At 47.6% G+C, this 13,884-nt stretch overlaps 1 protein-coding gene across 3 annotated transcripts in view; it reads right to left on the reverse strand.

Annotated features, from left to right (window-relative positions):
- LOC122559492 (DENN domain-containing protein 5B-like) overlaps nt 1–13,884 on the reverse strand; it is a 359,734-nt gene that overhangs the window by 81,056 nt on the left and 264,794 nt on the right. For all 3 annotated transcript variants that reach the window (XM_043708993.2, XM_043708996.2, XM_043708995.2), the window contains 3 exons: nt 13,534–13,615; nt 10,773–10,901; nt 1,949–2,070 (listed from right to left, as the gene is read on the reverse strand). In XM_043708993.2, the coding sequence (XP_043564928.2) occupies nt 1,949–2,070; nt 10,773–10,901; nt 13,534–13,615 (333 nt within the window). The remainder of the gene's footprint in view (nt 1–1,948; nt 2,071–10,772; nt 10,902–13,533; nt 13,616–13,884) is intronic.

The following is a 13,884-nucleotide window of genomic DNA, read 5'->3' on the forward strand; positions in this document are numbered from 1 at the left end:
TTGACCGAATCATGATTGTTAAGGGGAGACTCACTAATTGAGAAAGGAGTCCACTTCTGTACTACAGTATTATGCAAAATCCAATGGCTTTGTACTGCCTGCATTGTAGACTGGATTACTCAGAGTGAGTCAGTCAGACAATTCTGGACTTCTAATTGAGAAAAACTCAGTCTGCTATTACCAGAGGCCAGATGGTATTTTGTGCTACAGGATTTTTACATTCACTTGAAATGCCTTGCCTTGACCGTGCAGCACTCCCTTAGCAGTGCAGTATGTGCCTGGATAATGGGCTCATGGCTCTTTGAACTGGCTCAGATGGCACTGGCTAAGAGTCCAAAGTGGGGTATTTCTTCCTCAACCCCTCCCCAAATCTTCTTTCAGCTGAAGTTTGTGACTCAAACGGAGTGGGACAGCTCCCCCCAAGCACGGCAATACGTCATCGTGTCTATTCTCCATGTTGATGGAGCTAGGTTCAGTGGGTTACTTCAATCTGCTAAGAACCTCTTTGGGTTTAGTCTTCTGGAGATGGAGTTTAATCTATCACCCTTTTCAAGTTCATGACCATGATATTGTTGCAGGTGACAACAGCTGACACAGTAAAGAGTAGTGCACTGTAGATATTCCAGATTGTATACACCAGTTAATGCTTTTCCAAAACATCTTATCAAAGAGTCGTACAGCACAGAACAGACCCTTTGGTCCAACCAGTCCATGCTGAACATGTTCCCAAACTAAACCAGTCCCACTGACCTGCGCTTAGTCCATATCCCTCCAAACATTTCTTATTCATGAACTTATCCAAATGTCTTTTAAATATTGTAACTGTACCCACATCCACAACTTCCTCTGGCAGTTCATTCCACACAAGAACCACACTCTGTGTAAAACGTTGCCCCTCATGTCCTTTTTAAATCTTTCTCCTTTCACTTTAAAAATATGCCCCCTTGTTTTGAACTGACCCATCCTTTGTTATTCACCTTATCTATGCCCCTCATGATTTTATAAACCTCAATAAGGTTATCCCCCCTCCTACACTTCAGTGAAGAAAGTCCCAGTCTTTCCAGTCTAATTTTAATATTCCAAATCCTCCATTCCCAGCAACATCCTGGTAAATCTTTTCCGAACTTTCTGCAGCATAATGATAGCCTTCCTGATAGTGGAGAGACCAGGACTGCACACTGTACTCCAGAAGAAGCCTCACCACTGTTCTGTACAACCTCAATATGACATATACTCCAAGGTCTGAGGAATGAAGGCAAGCGTGCCAAACACCTTCTCAACCACCCTCTCTACCTGTGACGCAAATTTCAAAGAATTATGTAACTGAACCCGGAGATCCCTCTGTTCTACAGCACCACCCAAGACCCTACTATTAACTGTAAAAGTCCTACTCTTGTTTCATTCCTCGGTGTTGGTGGGAACACTCTTTGGAGAGTCGGTGTGGACTTGATGGGCCGAATGTCCTGCTTCCACACTGTAGGGATTCTATGGTGACTAAGTGACCTGGCACACTGCAGTCTAACACAGAGGGTGAAGGGAGGGCCTTAAGTGCTTGCTGTTTACCAGAGAGAAGTAAAATCAATGCAAGTGGGAAGTATTATAATTTTGCCTCCTGTAGAATGAACGTGTTTGAGTCAGTGATGATGTGGTGATGTTTGATTCGGGGAAGCCATTCAGCCTATTGTGCTTATACCAGCTCTTTGAGCTACCCAGTTAGTACCAGTGCCCTTGCTTTTTCCTCACACTTCTGCCAATTTTTCTGTTGCTACTTATTTATCTGCTGCCCTATTATTGAATCTGCTTCCATTTCCCTTTCAAGCCATACATTCCAGATGGTTACAACTCGTTGGTAAAAAGAAAAAAAAACTGTCATTCCTTTTCTGGAGATTTTTTTGGCAATAATTCCAGTGCAGCTCTCATGGCTTGACAGGGCACTGTCCCGACTTACTGATTGTCGTGAACACACTGGTAAAACAGAAGTAGTCCACGGCGTTGAGCGACAAGAGATGGTAAAGAAATTGTTCCTTCTCATCCTCACAACGCAGGAAGGCATAACGCTTGTACAACTTCCTGTTGGTGGGAAAGACAGATAGTGAACACCAGCTGATCAATAGCTCTGAAAACTACATCAGTGACAAGAGCCTGGCCTCAGCAGAGTCACAAGATGCACAGATAAAATTTGACACTGAATCACATAACACGACCAAAAATCTTGATCAAATCTTGACTAGTCTTTAAAAGAGCAGAGAGAGATGTGGAAATATTTTGTGAGGGATTTTCAGAGTTCAGCCTGACCATTTGTTTTTTTAATTTCAAAAATATACTCTATTCATAAAAAAATCTTAGTATACATACATTGTCACAAATGCAGTCTGTAGAGTCACATCCCAGGTAAACAAACAAACACTGAAGTTTGTTTCTATCCCAACAAACCAAAGTCCGCTCATGGATTTACAAGACTATATTCACATGCTTCGAGGCACTAGGAGGGTCCGATAAGTGAACAGACCTCCACCTACCTTCAGCGGGAAGACCACAGACAGTGGTCTTTCCCCAGACTAGAAATATGACCATTAGGTGGACTAAGGTAGAACTAGTGAAAATGTCCTTCATCTTTCCTTCTGTTTGTCCCCTCATCAGTCAGGAATTTGCTTTGCTTTCCTCTAAACGTATGTGGTGTTGAATAATGAACATACTTCACGGTATTTATATCACTGTTGTGTGAGAATGTACTGGGTATGATAGAGGCTGACAGTTGATTTCGATAAGGTTATTAGGAAGGGAATGTTCAGTAACTGGAGGTGTTAGGTTACTGAAATATAAGGAGCACCAAAGAACTTGTGTAAAAATCAGAATTAGTTTCCAGCCAACACGTACATCTACATTTCAGCTGTTATCACGCTGATTTCGTGTAGTATTGATAACAATGACAACCTTCCCAAAAATATATATTTACATTCTGGTGAGGATGAGCTATACTTGGTGCTATACTGCCACTTACACCAATGTAACAGCATGTGGCATGAACAGTTGACATAACAATAATCTCAGAGTGAGTACGTTTGGTGCTTGTCAATTGACATTATTCATCTAGGGAAGTATAAATCAGGCTGGGAACTGGCCTATATTGGTAAGTAGTTGCAGTTCCTGATGGATATTTACTTGTAAGTACACATACATACAATTTAGCTTCATTAATATCAAAAGAAACTAAAATTAGCAAGTTGACTCTTTTGCTGACAGTCAGTTCTCCATAATTCGGATTAATCTAATCAGTTGATCTCACACATGGGCTCTGCCACTTACAGCACAAGTCAGCTCAGGGTAAAATCACTCAACTCCTAGCAAGGGACTGTAGACAGGGTGTCAGAAGCAGAGGGCTTTGAAGCTGAAAGCACAAGAATATGTTATATGTTGCAACAAGATTTTGCATCATAGTGTCCTGATAGGGCGGAAAGAGGACATTTGGTCCATCAGGCCTACTCTGATCCTCTGAAGAGTATTCCGCCCAGACCTGTGGGCGGCACGGTGGCACAGTGGTTAGATTAGATTAGATTAGATTAGATTACTTACAGTGTGGAAACAGGCCCTTCGGCCCAACAAGTCCACACCGACCCGCCGAAGCGCAACCCACCCATACCCCTACATTTACCCCTTATTACCTAACACTACGGGCAATTTAGTATGGCCAATTCACCTGACCTGCACATCTTTGGACTGTGGGAGGAAACCGGAGCACCTGGAGGAAACCCACGCAGACACGGGGAGAACGTGCAAACTCAACACAGTCAGTCGCCTGAGTCGGGAATTGAACCCGGGTCTCTGGCGCTGTGAGGCAGCAGTGCTAACCACTGTGCCACCGTGCCGCCCACACGGCGGCACTGCTGCCTCACAGCGCCAGAGACCCGGGTTCAATTCCCGCCTCAGGCGACTGACTGTGTGGAGTTTGTACATTCTCCCCGTGTCTGCGTGGGTTTCCTCCAGGTGCTCCAGTTTCCTCCCACAGTCACAAAGATGTGCAAGTTAGGTGAATTGGCCATGCTAAATTGCCCGTAGTGTTAGGTAAGGGGTAGATGTTGGGGTATGGGTGGCTTGCGCTTCGGCGGGGCGGTTGGACTTGTTGGGCCGAAGGGCCTGTTTCCACACTGTAAGTAATCTAATCTAATCTAATCTAATCTATTCCCATAACCTTGCATTTCCCATGGCTGATCCACCTCGTCAGCACACCCCTGACACTATGAGCAGTTTAGCATGGCCAATCCACCTAACCTAGACATCTCTGGTCTATGGAAGGAAACCCATGCAGACGCAGGGAAAATGTGCAAACTCCACACAGACAGTCGCCTGGGGTTGGAATTGAACCCAGGTCCTTAGTGCTGAGAGGAAGCAGTGGTAACGACAGAGCCACTGAGCCATCCCAAGAAGGAACATGAGCTGAGATGGGAACCCATCTAGTCAAGAAACATCACTCACTTCCACAATTCCCTCAGATAGCAGAGCGAGGTTAATGGGCTGACTTGCTGCTTTTATTGATCAAACATATACTGGTCGATCCTTGCTGGCTAGTACACCAAGCTATCAGCCTCACACTCATAGCTGCTCAACTTCACACAGTGGGGGAACTGGCTTTTCTCATTTTATTACACTTTGCCACATCAGATCTAAACTAAGTTCAAAAACAGAAAGTACATTTACTCCATCCACCGATCTGACATGGTAATCAAATTTACGGGTTTTCATCAATCCGGCAAATTAATGTCTGTTAGAAATGAATTACTTGAAGTACATCCATTTTCTGGGGCCAAGTTGGCTTCTTAAAAGCCTGAAGTTTGGAGGAGTGTGTGAAAGCCCAGGGAGAGTTTTATTTCAGTTATGATAGCCTGCAAATTAAATAAGTTAGACTTGGCACTGTGGTAGTTTTGAGCGAGAGGCTGAGAGAATTTTATTTAAACGCTGCTTGTTTGTAAGCTGTTGAATACCCAGCTAGATATGGTGGAGCCAGTCGAATCTGTAAGGGATTGCCAATGGGATGTGAACAAAGCATTGTAAAATTAAAAATGTATAAGTGTAGAGGAACGGGTAGGGGACTGGAAGCAAGTGGCTACCTTTTTCGGACAGCTGGCACAAGATTAGCAGGCAGAATGGCCATCTCAGGAGTCTACTGTAGCACTCTCAGCATGAGAGATTGTGGCTTTAAGTTGAACATCAGGGAATTTGAGTGCATCATTCAGGTTGGCACACCAGTGTCGTACTGAGAGTGTGCTCCAGTACTGGAGGCCTTTCCAGTGAGACATTAAACCAAGACTGTTCTGCTCTCTTTGATGAGTCACGAAAGATCCTGCAGCACTGTTTCAAAGAAGGGGAGGTTGCTTCTCCCCTGGTTAGAGACAAAGCAAAACTGCAGACGCTGGAATCCAGTAGACAAGCAGGAGGCTAGAAGAACACAGCAAGCCAGGCAGCATCAGGAGGTGGAGAAGCCAACGTTTTGGGTATAACCTTTCTTCAGGACTGGGGGGGTTGGGGTGAGGGGAGTTGCAGATAAAGGGTGATGGGAGAGAGTTTCGGGTGGGGAGAGGGGTGAGGTAATTGGCCGATATTTATCCCTCAGCAATCACCCCCTAAAATGGGTTTTGTCAGTCAGCTATCACAGTGACCTGTGGGACCAACTGGCTGCATTGCAACAGTGAGGACACTTTAAAGTCAGAACATATGTCTAAAATTTAGGGGACACAATGGCCTAGTTGTATTAGCCAGTTAACCCAGCAACCCAGGAAATGATCTGGGGACCTGGGTTCAAATCGCGCCATGGCAGATGGTGGAATTTGGATTCAATTAAAAATCAGGAGTCTTAGCCAGGAGGGAATTTTCTTAAACTAGGCAATGACCTAGTGGCTGAAAATGTGTTGCTGGAAAAGCGCAGCAGGTCAGGCAGCATCCAGGGAACAGGAGAATCGACGTTTCGGGCATAAGCCCTTCTTCAGGAATGAGGAAAGTTTGTCCAACAGGCTAAGATAAAAGGTAGGGAGGAGGGACTTGGGGGAGGGGCGTCGGAAATGTGATAGGTGGAAAGAGGTCAAGGTGAGGGTGATAGGTCAGACTGGGGTGGGGGCAGAGAGGTCAGGAAGAAGATTGCAGGTTAGGAAGGCGGTGCTGAATTCGATGGATTAGACTGAGACAAGGTGGAGGGAGGGGAAATGAGGAAACTGGTGAAATCCAAGTTCATCCCTTGTGGTTGGAGGGTTCCTAGGCGGAAGATGAGGCGCTCTTCCTCCAACCATCGTGTTGCTGTGGTCTGGCGATGGAGGGGTCCAAAGACCTGCATATCCTTGGTGGAGTAGGAGGGGGAGTTGAAATGTTGAGCCACAGGGTGGTTGGGTTGGTTGGTCCGGGTGTCACAGAGGTGTTCTCTGAAACGCTCCGCAAGTAGCCAGCCTGTCTCCCCAATATAGAGGAGGCCACATCGAGTGCAGAGAATGCAATAGATGATGTGTGTGGAGGTGCAGGTGAATCTGTGGCGGATATGGAAGTTTCCTTTGGGGCCTTGGAGGGAGGTGAGGGGAGATGTGGGCGCAAGTCTTGCACCTCCTGCGGTTGCAGGGGAAGGTGCCAGGAATGGAGGTTGGGTTGGTGGGGGGTGTGGATCTGACGAGGGAGTCATGGAGGGAGTGGTCTTTACGGAATGCTGATAGGGGAGGGGAGGGAAATATATCCTTGGTGGTGGGGTCCGTTTGGAGGTGGCGGAAATGACGGTGGATGATGCGCTGTACATGGAGATTGGTGGGGTGGTAGGTGAGGACCAGTGGGGTTCTGTCCTGGTGGCGGTTGGAGGGGCGGGGCTGAAGGGCGGAGGAGCGGGAAGTGGAAGAGATGCGGTGGAGGGCATCGTCGACCACGTCGGGGGGGAAATTGCGGTCCTTGAAGAAGGAGGCCATCTGGGTTGTGCGTTTTTGGAACTGGTCCTCCTGGGAGCAGATGCGGCGGAGTCGAAGGAATTGGGAGAATGGGATGGCGTTTTTACAGGGGGCAGGGTGGGAGGAGGTGTATTCCAGGTAGCTGTGGGAGTCGGTCGGTTTGTAGTAGATGTCCGTGTTGATTCGGTCGCCTGAGATAGAAATAGAAAGGCCGAGGAAGGGGAGGGAGGAATCTGAGACTGTCCAGGTGAATTTGAGGTCGGGATGGAAGGTGTTGGTGAAGTGAATGAACTGTTTAACCTCCTCGTGGGAGCACGAGGCGGCGCCGATACAGTCATCGATGTAGCGGAGGAAAAGGTGGGGGGTGGGGCCAGTGTAGTTGCGGAAGATGGACTGTTCCACATATCCTACGAAGAGGCAGGCATAGCTGGGGCCCATGCGGGTGCCCATGGCTACTCCTTTCGTTTGGAGGAAGTGGGAGGATTGGAAAGAGAAGTTGTTCAGGGTGAGGACCAGTTCAGTCAGTCGAGGGAGGGTGTCAGTGGAAGGGTACTGGTCGGTACGGCGGGAAAGGAAGAAGCGGAGGGCTTTGAATCCTTCGTGATGGGGGATGGAGGTGTACAGGGACTGGATGTCCATGGTGAAAATAAGGCGCTGGGGACCGGGGAAGCGAAAATCATGGAGCAGGTGGAGGGCATGGGTGGTGTCCCGAACGTAGGTGGGGAGTTCTTGGACTAAGGGGGACAGGACGGTGTCAAGGTATGCGGAGATGAGTTCGGTGGGGCAGGAGCAGGCGGAGACAATGGGTCGGCCAGGGCAGTCAGGTTTGTGGATTTTGGGCAGGAGGTAGAAGCGGACAGTGCGGGGTTGTGGGACTATGAGGTTGGAGGCGGTGGATGGGAGATCCCCCGAGTGGATGAGGTTATGGACGGTCACCAACCCATCATCTCCCAGACCGTCCATAACCTCATCACCTCGGGGGATCTCCCATCCACCGCCTCCAACCTCATAGTCCCACAACCCCGCACTGTCCGCTTCTACCTCCTGCCCAAAATCCACAAACCTGACTGCCCTGGCCGACCCATTGTCTCAGCCTGCTCCTGCCCCACTGAACTCACCTCCGCATACCTTGACACCGTCCTGTCCCCCTTAGTCCAAGAACTCCCCACCTACGTTCGGGACACCACCCATGCCCTCCACCTGCTCCATGCTTTTCGCTTCCCCGGTTCCCAACGCCTTATTTTCACCATGGACATCCAGTCCCTGTACATCTCCATCCCCCATCACGAAGGACTCAAAGCCCTCCGCTTCTTCCTTTCCCACCGTACCGACCAGTACCCTTCCACTGACACCCTCCTTCGACTGACTGAACTGGTCCTCACCCTGAACAACTTCTCTTTCCAATCCTCCCACTTCCTCCAAACGAAAGGAGTAGCCATGGGCACCCGCATGGGCCCCAGCTATGCCTGCCTCTTCGTAGGGTATGTGGAACAGTCCATCTTCCGCAACTACACTGGCCCCACCCCCCACCTTTTCCTCCGCTACATCAATGACTGTATCGGCGCCGCCTCGTGCTCCCACGAGGAGGTTAAACAGTTCATTCACTTCACCAACACCTTCCACCCCGACCTCAAATTCACCTGGACAGTCTCAGAATCCTCCCTCCCCTTCCTCGACCTTTCTATTTCTATCTCAGGCGACTGAATCAACACGGACATCTACTACAAACCGACCGACTCCCACAGCTACCTGGACTACACCTCCTCCCATCCTGCCCCCTGTAAAAACGCCATCCCATTCTCCCAATTCCTTCGACTCCGCCGCATCTGCTCCCAGGAGGACCAGTTCCAAAAACGCACAACCCAGATGGCCTCCTTCTTCAAGGACCGCAATTTACCCTCCGACGTGGTCAACGATGCCCTCCACCGCATCTCTTCCACTTCCCGCTCCTCCGCCCTTCAGCCCCGCCCCTCCAACCGCCACCAGGACAGAACCCCACTGGTCCTCACCTACCACCACACCAATCTCCATGTACAGCGCATCATCCGCCGTCATTTCCGCCACCTCCAAACGGACCCCACCACCAAGGATATATTTCCCTCCCCTCCCCTATCAGCATTCCGTAAAGACCACTCCCTCCGTGACTCCCTCGTGAGATCCACACCCCCCACCAACCCAACCTCCACTCCCGGCACCTTCCCCTGCAACCGCAGGAGGTGCAAGACTTGCGCCCACACCTCCCCCCTCACCTCCCTCCAAGGCCCCAAAGGAAACTTCCATATCCGCCACAGATTCACCTGCACCTCCACACACATCATCTATTGCATTCTCTGCACTCGATGTGGCCTCCTCTATATTGGGGAGACAGGCTGGCTACTTGCGGAGCGTTTCAGAGAACACCTCTGTGACACCCGGACCAACCAACCCAACCACCCTGTGGCTCAACATTTCAACTCCCCCTCCCACTCCACCAAGGATATGCAGGTCTTTGGACCCCTCCATCGCCAGACCACAACAACACGACGGTTGGAGGAAGAGCGCCTCATCTTCCGCCTAGGAACCCTCCAACCACAAGGGATGAACTCGGATTTCACCAGTTTACTCATTTCCCCTCCCCCCACCTTGTCTCAGTCAAATCCATCGAATTCAGCACCGCCTTCCTAATCTGCAATCTTCTTCCCGACCTCTCCGCCCCCACCCCAGTCTGACCTATCACCCTCACCTTGACCTCTTTCCACCTATCACATTTCCGATGCCCCTCCCCCAAGTCCCTCCTCCCTATCTTTTATCTTAGCCTGTTGGACAAACTTTCCTCATTCCTGAAGAAGGGCTTATGCCCGAAACGTCGATTCTCCTGTTCCCTGGATGCTGCCTGACCTGCTGCGCTTTTCCAGCAACACATTTTCAGCTCTGATCTCCAGCATCTGCAGACCTCACTTTCTCCTCAATGACCTCGTGGCATTAAAACCAAAATAACTGCAGATGCTGCAAATCAGAAACAAAAACAGAAATTGCTGAAAAAGCTCAGCAGGTCTGGCAGCATCTGTGGAGAGAAATCAGAGTTAATGAAGGGTTCCAGTGATCCTTCCTCCTTCCGTGGTGGGCGGCACGGTGGCACAGTGGTTAGCACTGCTGCCTCACAGCGCCAGAGACCCGGGTTCAATTCCCGACTCAGGCGACTGACTGTGTGGAGTTTGCACGTTCTCCCTGTGTCTGCGTGGGTTTCCTCCGGGTGCTCCGGTTTCCTCCCACAGTCCAAAGATGTGCAGGGTCAGGTGAATTGGCCACGCTGAATTGCCCATAGTGTTAGGTTAAAGGGGTAAATGTAGGGGTAGGGGTATGGGTGGGTTGCGCTTCGGCGGGTCAGTGTGGACTTGTTGGGCCGAAGGGCCTGTTTCCACCCTGTAAGTAATCTAATCTAAAACTGTAGCATTAACTCTGATTTCCCTTCACAGGTGCTGCCAAACCTGTTGAGCTTTTCCAGCAATTTCTGTTTTTGGCTCTAGTGGTACTACCACTGGACTGTTAATCCAGAGACCAGGGTCATGTTCTCGGGACCTGAATTTGAATCCTACCGCAGCAGATGGAACTGAATTCAATATTGAATTTGATTTCAACAAAAGCCAATAATTAGCAGTCAAATGATGCCGATTGTTGGAAAAACCCACCTGGTTTACTAATGTCCTCCAGGCAATGAAATCTGCCATTCTTATCCAGTCTGGCCTACACATGACTCCAGACCACAACAGTGTGGTTGTGTAACTATCCTCTGGGCAATTAGGGATGCCAATAAATGCCGGCCTAGCCGGCGATGTCCACATCCCATCAACAAATAATAGAGACTTGATTGCTTCAACCTACTTGATAAGACCTTCGTTGAACATGAGTTGCTTGAGCTGTTGAGAAAGCACCTTCTTTTCAAGGGACAGCCTTATCCACGCCCTGGCTCGGCCGACGTCGGTTTTGATCTCACTCATGTTTTGGACGTGCCTGAAATAGAAAAGGGCATTCAGATTTCCAAACAAAAATGGTCCACCGAGTCCCTTCTGATAATTTCTCCTTTCATCCTACCTCATGGAGCCACTGGCCGGGACGGGATGGGAAAGGAATGAAGGAATCAACAGCTCTTGGTAATGCATCCATTATAACGTCAGAAGACCGAGGGTTCAAGACCCATCAAAGAACTTTGGGTGCAGTATCTGGGGTGACACTTCAATGCAGTGTGAGGGAACATTGCGTTGTTGGAGGTCTGTCTTTCAGATGGAACACCACATTGTTCTGTCATTGACATTACTCAAAGAAAGTCATAATGAGGAGATGCCGGTGTTGGACTGGGGTGGACAAAGTTAAAAATCACACAACACCAGGTTACAATCCAACAGGTTTATTTGGAAACACTAGGTTTCGGAGAGCAGCTCCTTCATCAGGTAGCTAGTCAGGCAGAAAATCAGGACACTTTTCTGGACTTCGTGAACAACAAAGAACTCTCAATTAACATCATTAAAATAGATTATCAAATCATTATTGCTTTGCTGTTTGCGGGAGTTGATGTGTGCAGATTGGCTGTACTGTTTCCTGAATCCTACCACAGTGAACAAAGCTTCAAAAAGGGCCTTAATGGGACATAATGAGGGTATGAAAGGTGCTATGTAAGTGCAAGTCTTTTAGATTAGATTACTTACAGTGTGGAAACAGGCCCTTCGGCCCAACAAGTCCACACCGACCCGCAGAAGCATATACTACCCAGACCCATACTCCTACGTTTACCTCTTCAGCTAACACTACGGGCAATTTAGCATGGCCAATTCACCTAACCTGCACATTTTTGGATTGTGGGAGGAAACCGGAGCACCCGGAGGAAACCCACGCTAACAGATGGTGAAAGTAAGATTTGCCAAATTATTTATAATGTGCTGATGTGGGTTCCTTTGAGTGAAGTCAACAGCCTGTTGCATCAATTATTAACGAGGGTATTCAGTGTTTAATGAGCATACCCCACTTGAATCAACAGCCCGAAACAAAAACAGCCTTTTATATTGGTGGGCTGGCTCTGATAGTAATTTCACAGTCACCCTGCAGTATAAAATACAACAGTGAAATTAGTTCATAGCTGACAGCAAAACTAAAGGAAAGAGAAATAAAAATGACAGCTCAAAATACCTCAGGGGTATATTCTGAGCAATGTGGTTTCACCTGACTCGCTGCCCTGCATAGTACAACATCAAAAAGCAAATGTAAAAGATAGTCATTTAGTAAAGAACGTGAATGTTACTGAAAACAAAAACCTGACATGCTGCAGTAACTTATCAGCACAAATTACTGAAAATGCCGGAATCCATACTGATAACTAAAAAAGCTAGAAATCACAGCAGGTCAGACATCATCCATGGAGAGAGAGCAAATTAATGTTTCGAGTCTAGCTGACTCTTCATCAGAGTGTCAGAGCAGTAACTCATTGTCTTCCACCCATAAGGACAAATACAAAAATGCCAAATCTCAAGGGAAACAACAATGTGTCCTGCATGCGGAACACTGTGCGAACTGGTTGGTAAGTAGACTCTGACTAGTCAGATTGATGGGATTGCATGATTGCAAAGTACATTCTGAACAATCCAGGGCATGTCAAGAATTACATTGATAACCACTCACACTATGACTCATCTACACTTGCTAGAGGCTAGATATATTCATACATGGGGCCCAGTGGTCTGTAGGCAAAAGGAATAGCATTCTGCCTTTTTAATTAAGAAAAGAAACTTGGGGACACAGTTTCCTGGCTCATTCACAAAGGTAAGTCTCAAAAAATCATTATTAACTTGCCTTTATTGGAATTAAACAAAAGCTTTGGGGAATTCTGTTCCCTGTACATTGTCAGTGAAAAACCACAGCCAGTTAAAGTCTACTTGTTAGCCAATCAACACCATGCCTCTCTTGAAATATAAATTGTTGTTTCCTTTGAAGCTTGGTAACCCTGCGCCAGTCAGATGGGACAAGATGCGAACTTCAACTTCAAGTGCATCTTATTTTTCAGTAATAGTCAAATACAGAGCATCTGGAACAAAGATGCAAAATGATTTCTGAGTCACTTGTTAGATCTATCAGGGAAGTTTGAATAACGTGGGATTGAGAAGGCTGAGGAAAGATTTTTTTGTCAGCGTAAAGAGGTTTGACGGGATTGGTGTAAAGGAAGTGTTTCCACTTGTGGGGAGTCCAAAACTAGAGGTCATTATAGTCACTAATAAATTGAACAGGGACATCTGGAGCAACCTCTTTACCCAGAGATTAATTAGAATGTGGAGTTTGCTCATAAGCAGATAAGCACATGACGGAAAAGGGATTAGAAAGTTGGACTTGAGATGAAGTAAGGTTAGAGGAGCACGAGCATTAGTATAGATCAGCTACATAGCCTGCTTCTGTCCTGTGAATTCTGTATAATCCCTTCAGTTGATTAGAGACTGAGTGGAACATTGAATTGATTATTAGATCTGTTAAGCCCTTGCACTTACGTAAAATATGTTTTGTAAGATTGGTTAGCCGTTGGATGTATTTTGTGTGCGTATGTGTTGAGCTGCAAATATGACATGCTTTCCCACATTATTCACAACTCACTGCCACAATTTACCTCATGTCATGTATGAGGGAGACTCGGAGGGTTGGCAAGATCAATCCCGAGTCTGATCTTCGCCGTTCAGGCGCCGCGGTGACTGCAAGAAAAGCAAAAAAGCAAGTGAGAGTCTGGACTTGAAGGGAGATTTTATAGAATCCCACAGAAGAGACCTTTCACCCATTAAGTCTGCACTGAAAAAAGAATCTACTCTTGTCCCACTTTCCAGTACTAGGCCCATAGCCTTAGATATTATGACATTTCAAGTACTTATCCAAGTACTTTTGTTAAGGCTGTGAGGTTTCCTGCCTCAACTACCCTTCCAGGTAGTGCATTCCAGACCCTCACCGCGTTTCCTCAAATCTTTCC

The sequence above is a fragment of the Chiloscyllium plagiosum genome, unplaced genomic scaffold (genome assembly GCF_037043375.1).
Source record: "Chiloscyllium plagiosum isolate Xiang-an unplaced genomic scaffold, Cpla_swu_hap1 HiC_scaffold_19, whole genome shotgun sequence".
Taxonomy (NCBI): Eukaryota; Metazoa; Chordata; class Chondrichthyes; order Orectolobiformes; family Hemiscylliidae; genus Chiloscyllium; species Chiloscyllium plagiosum.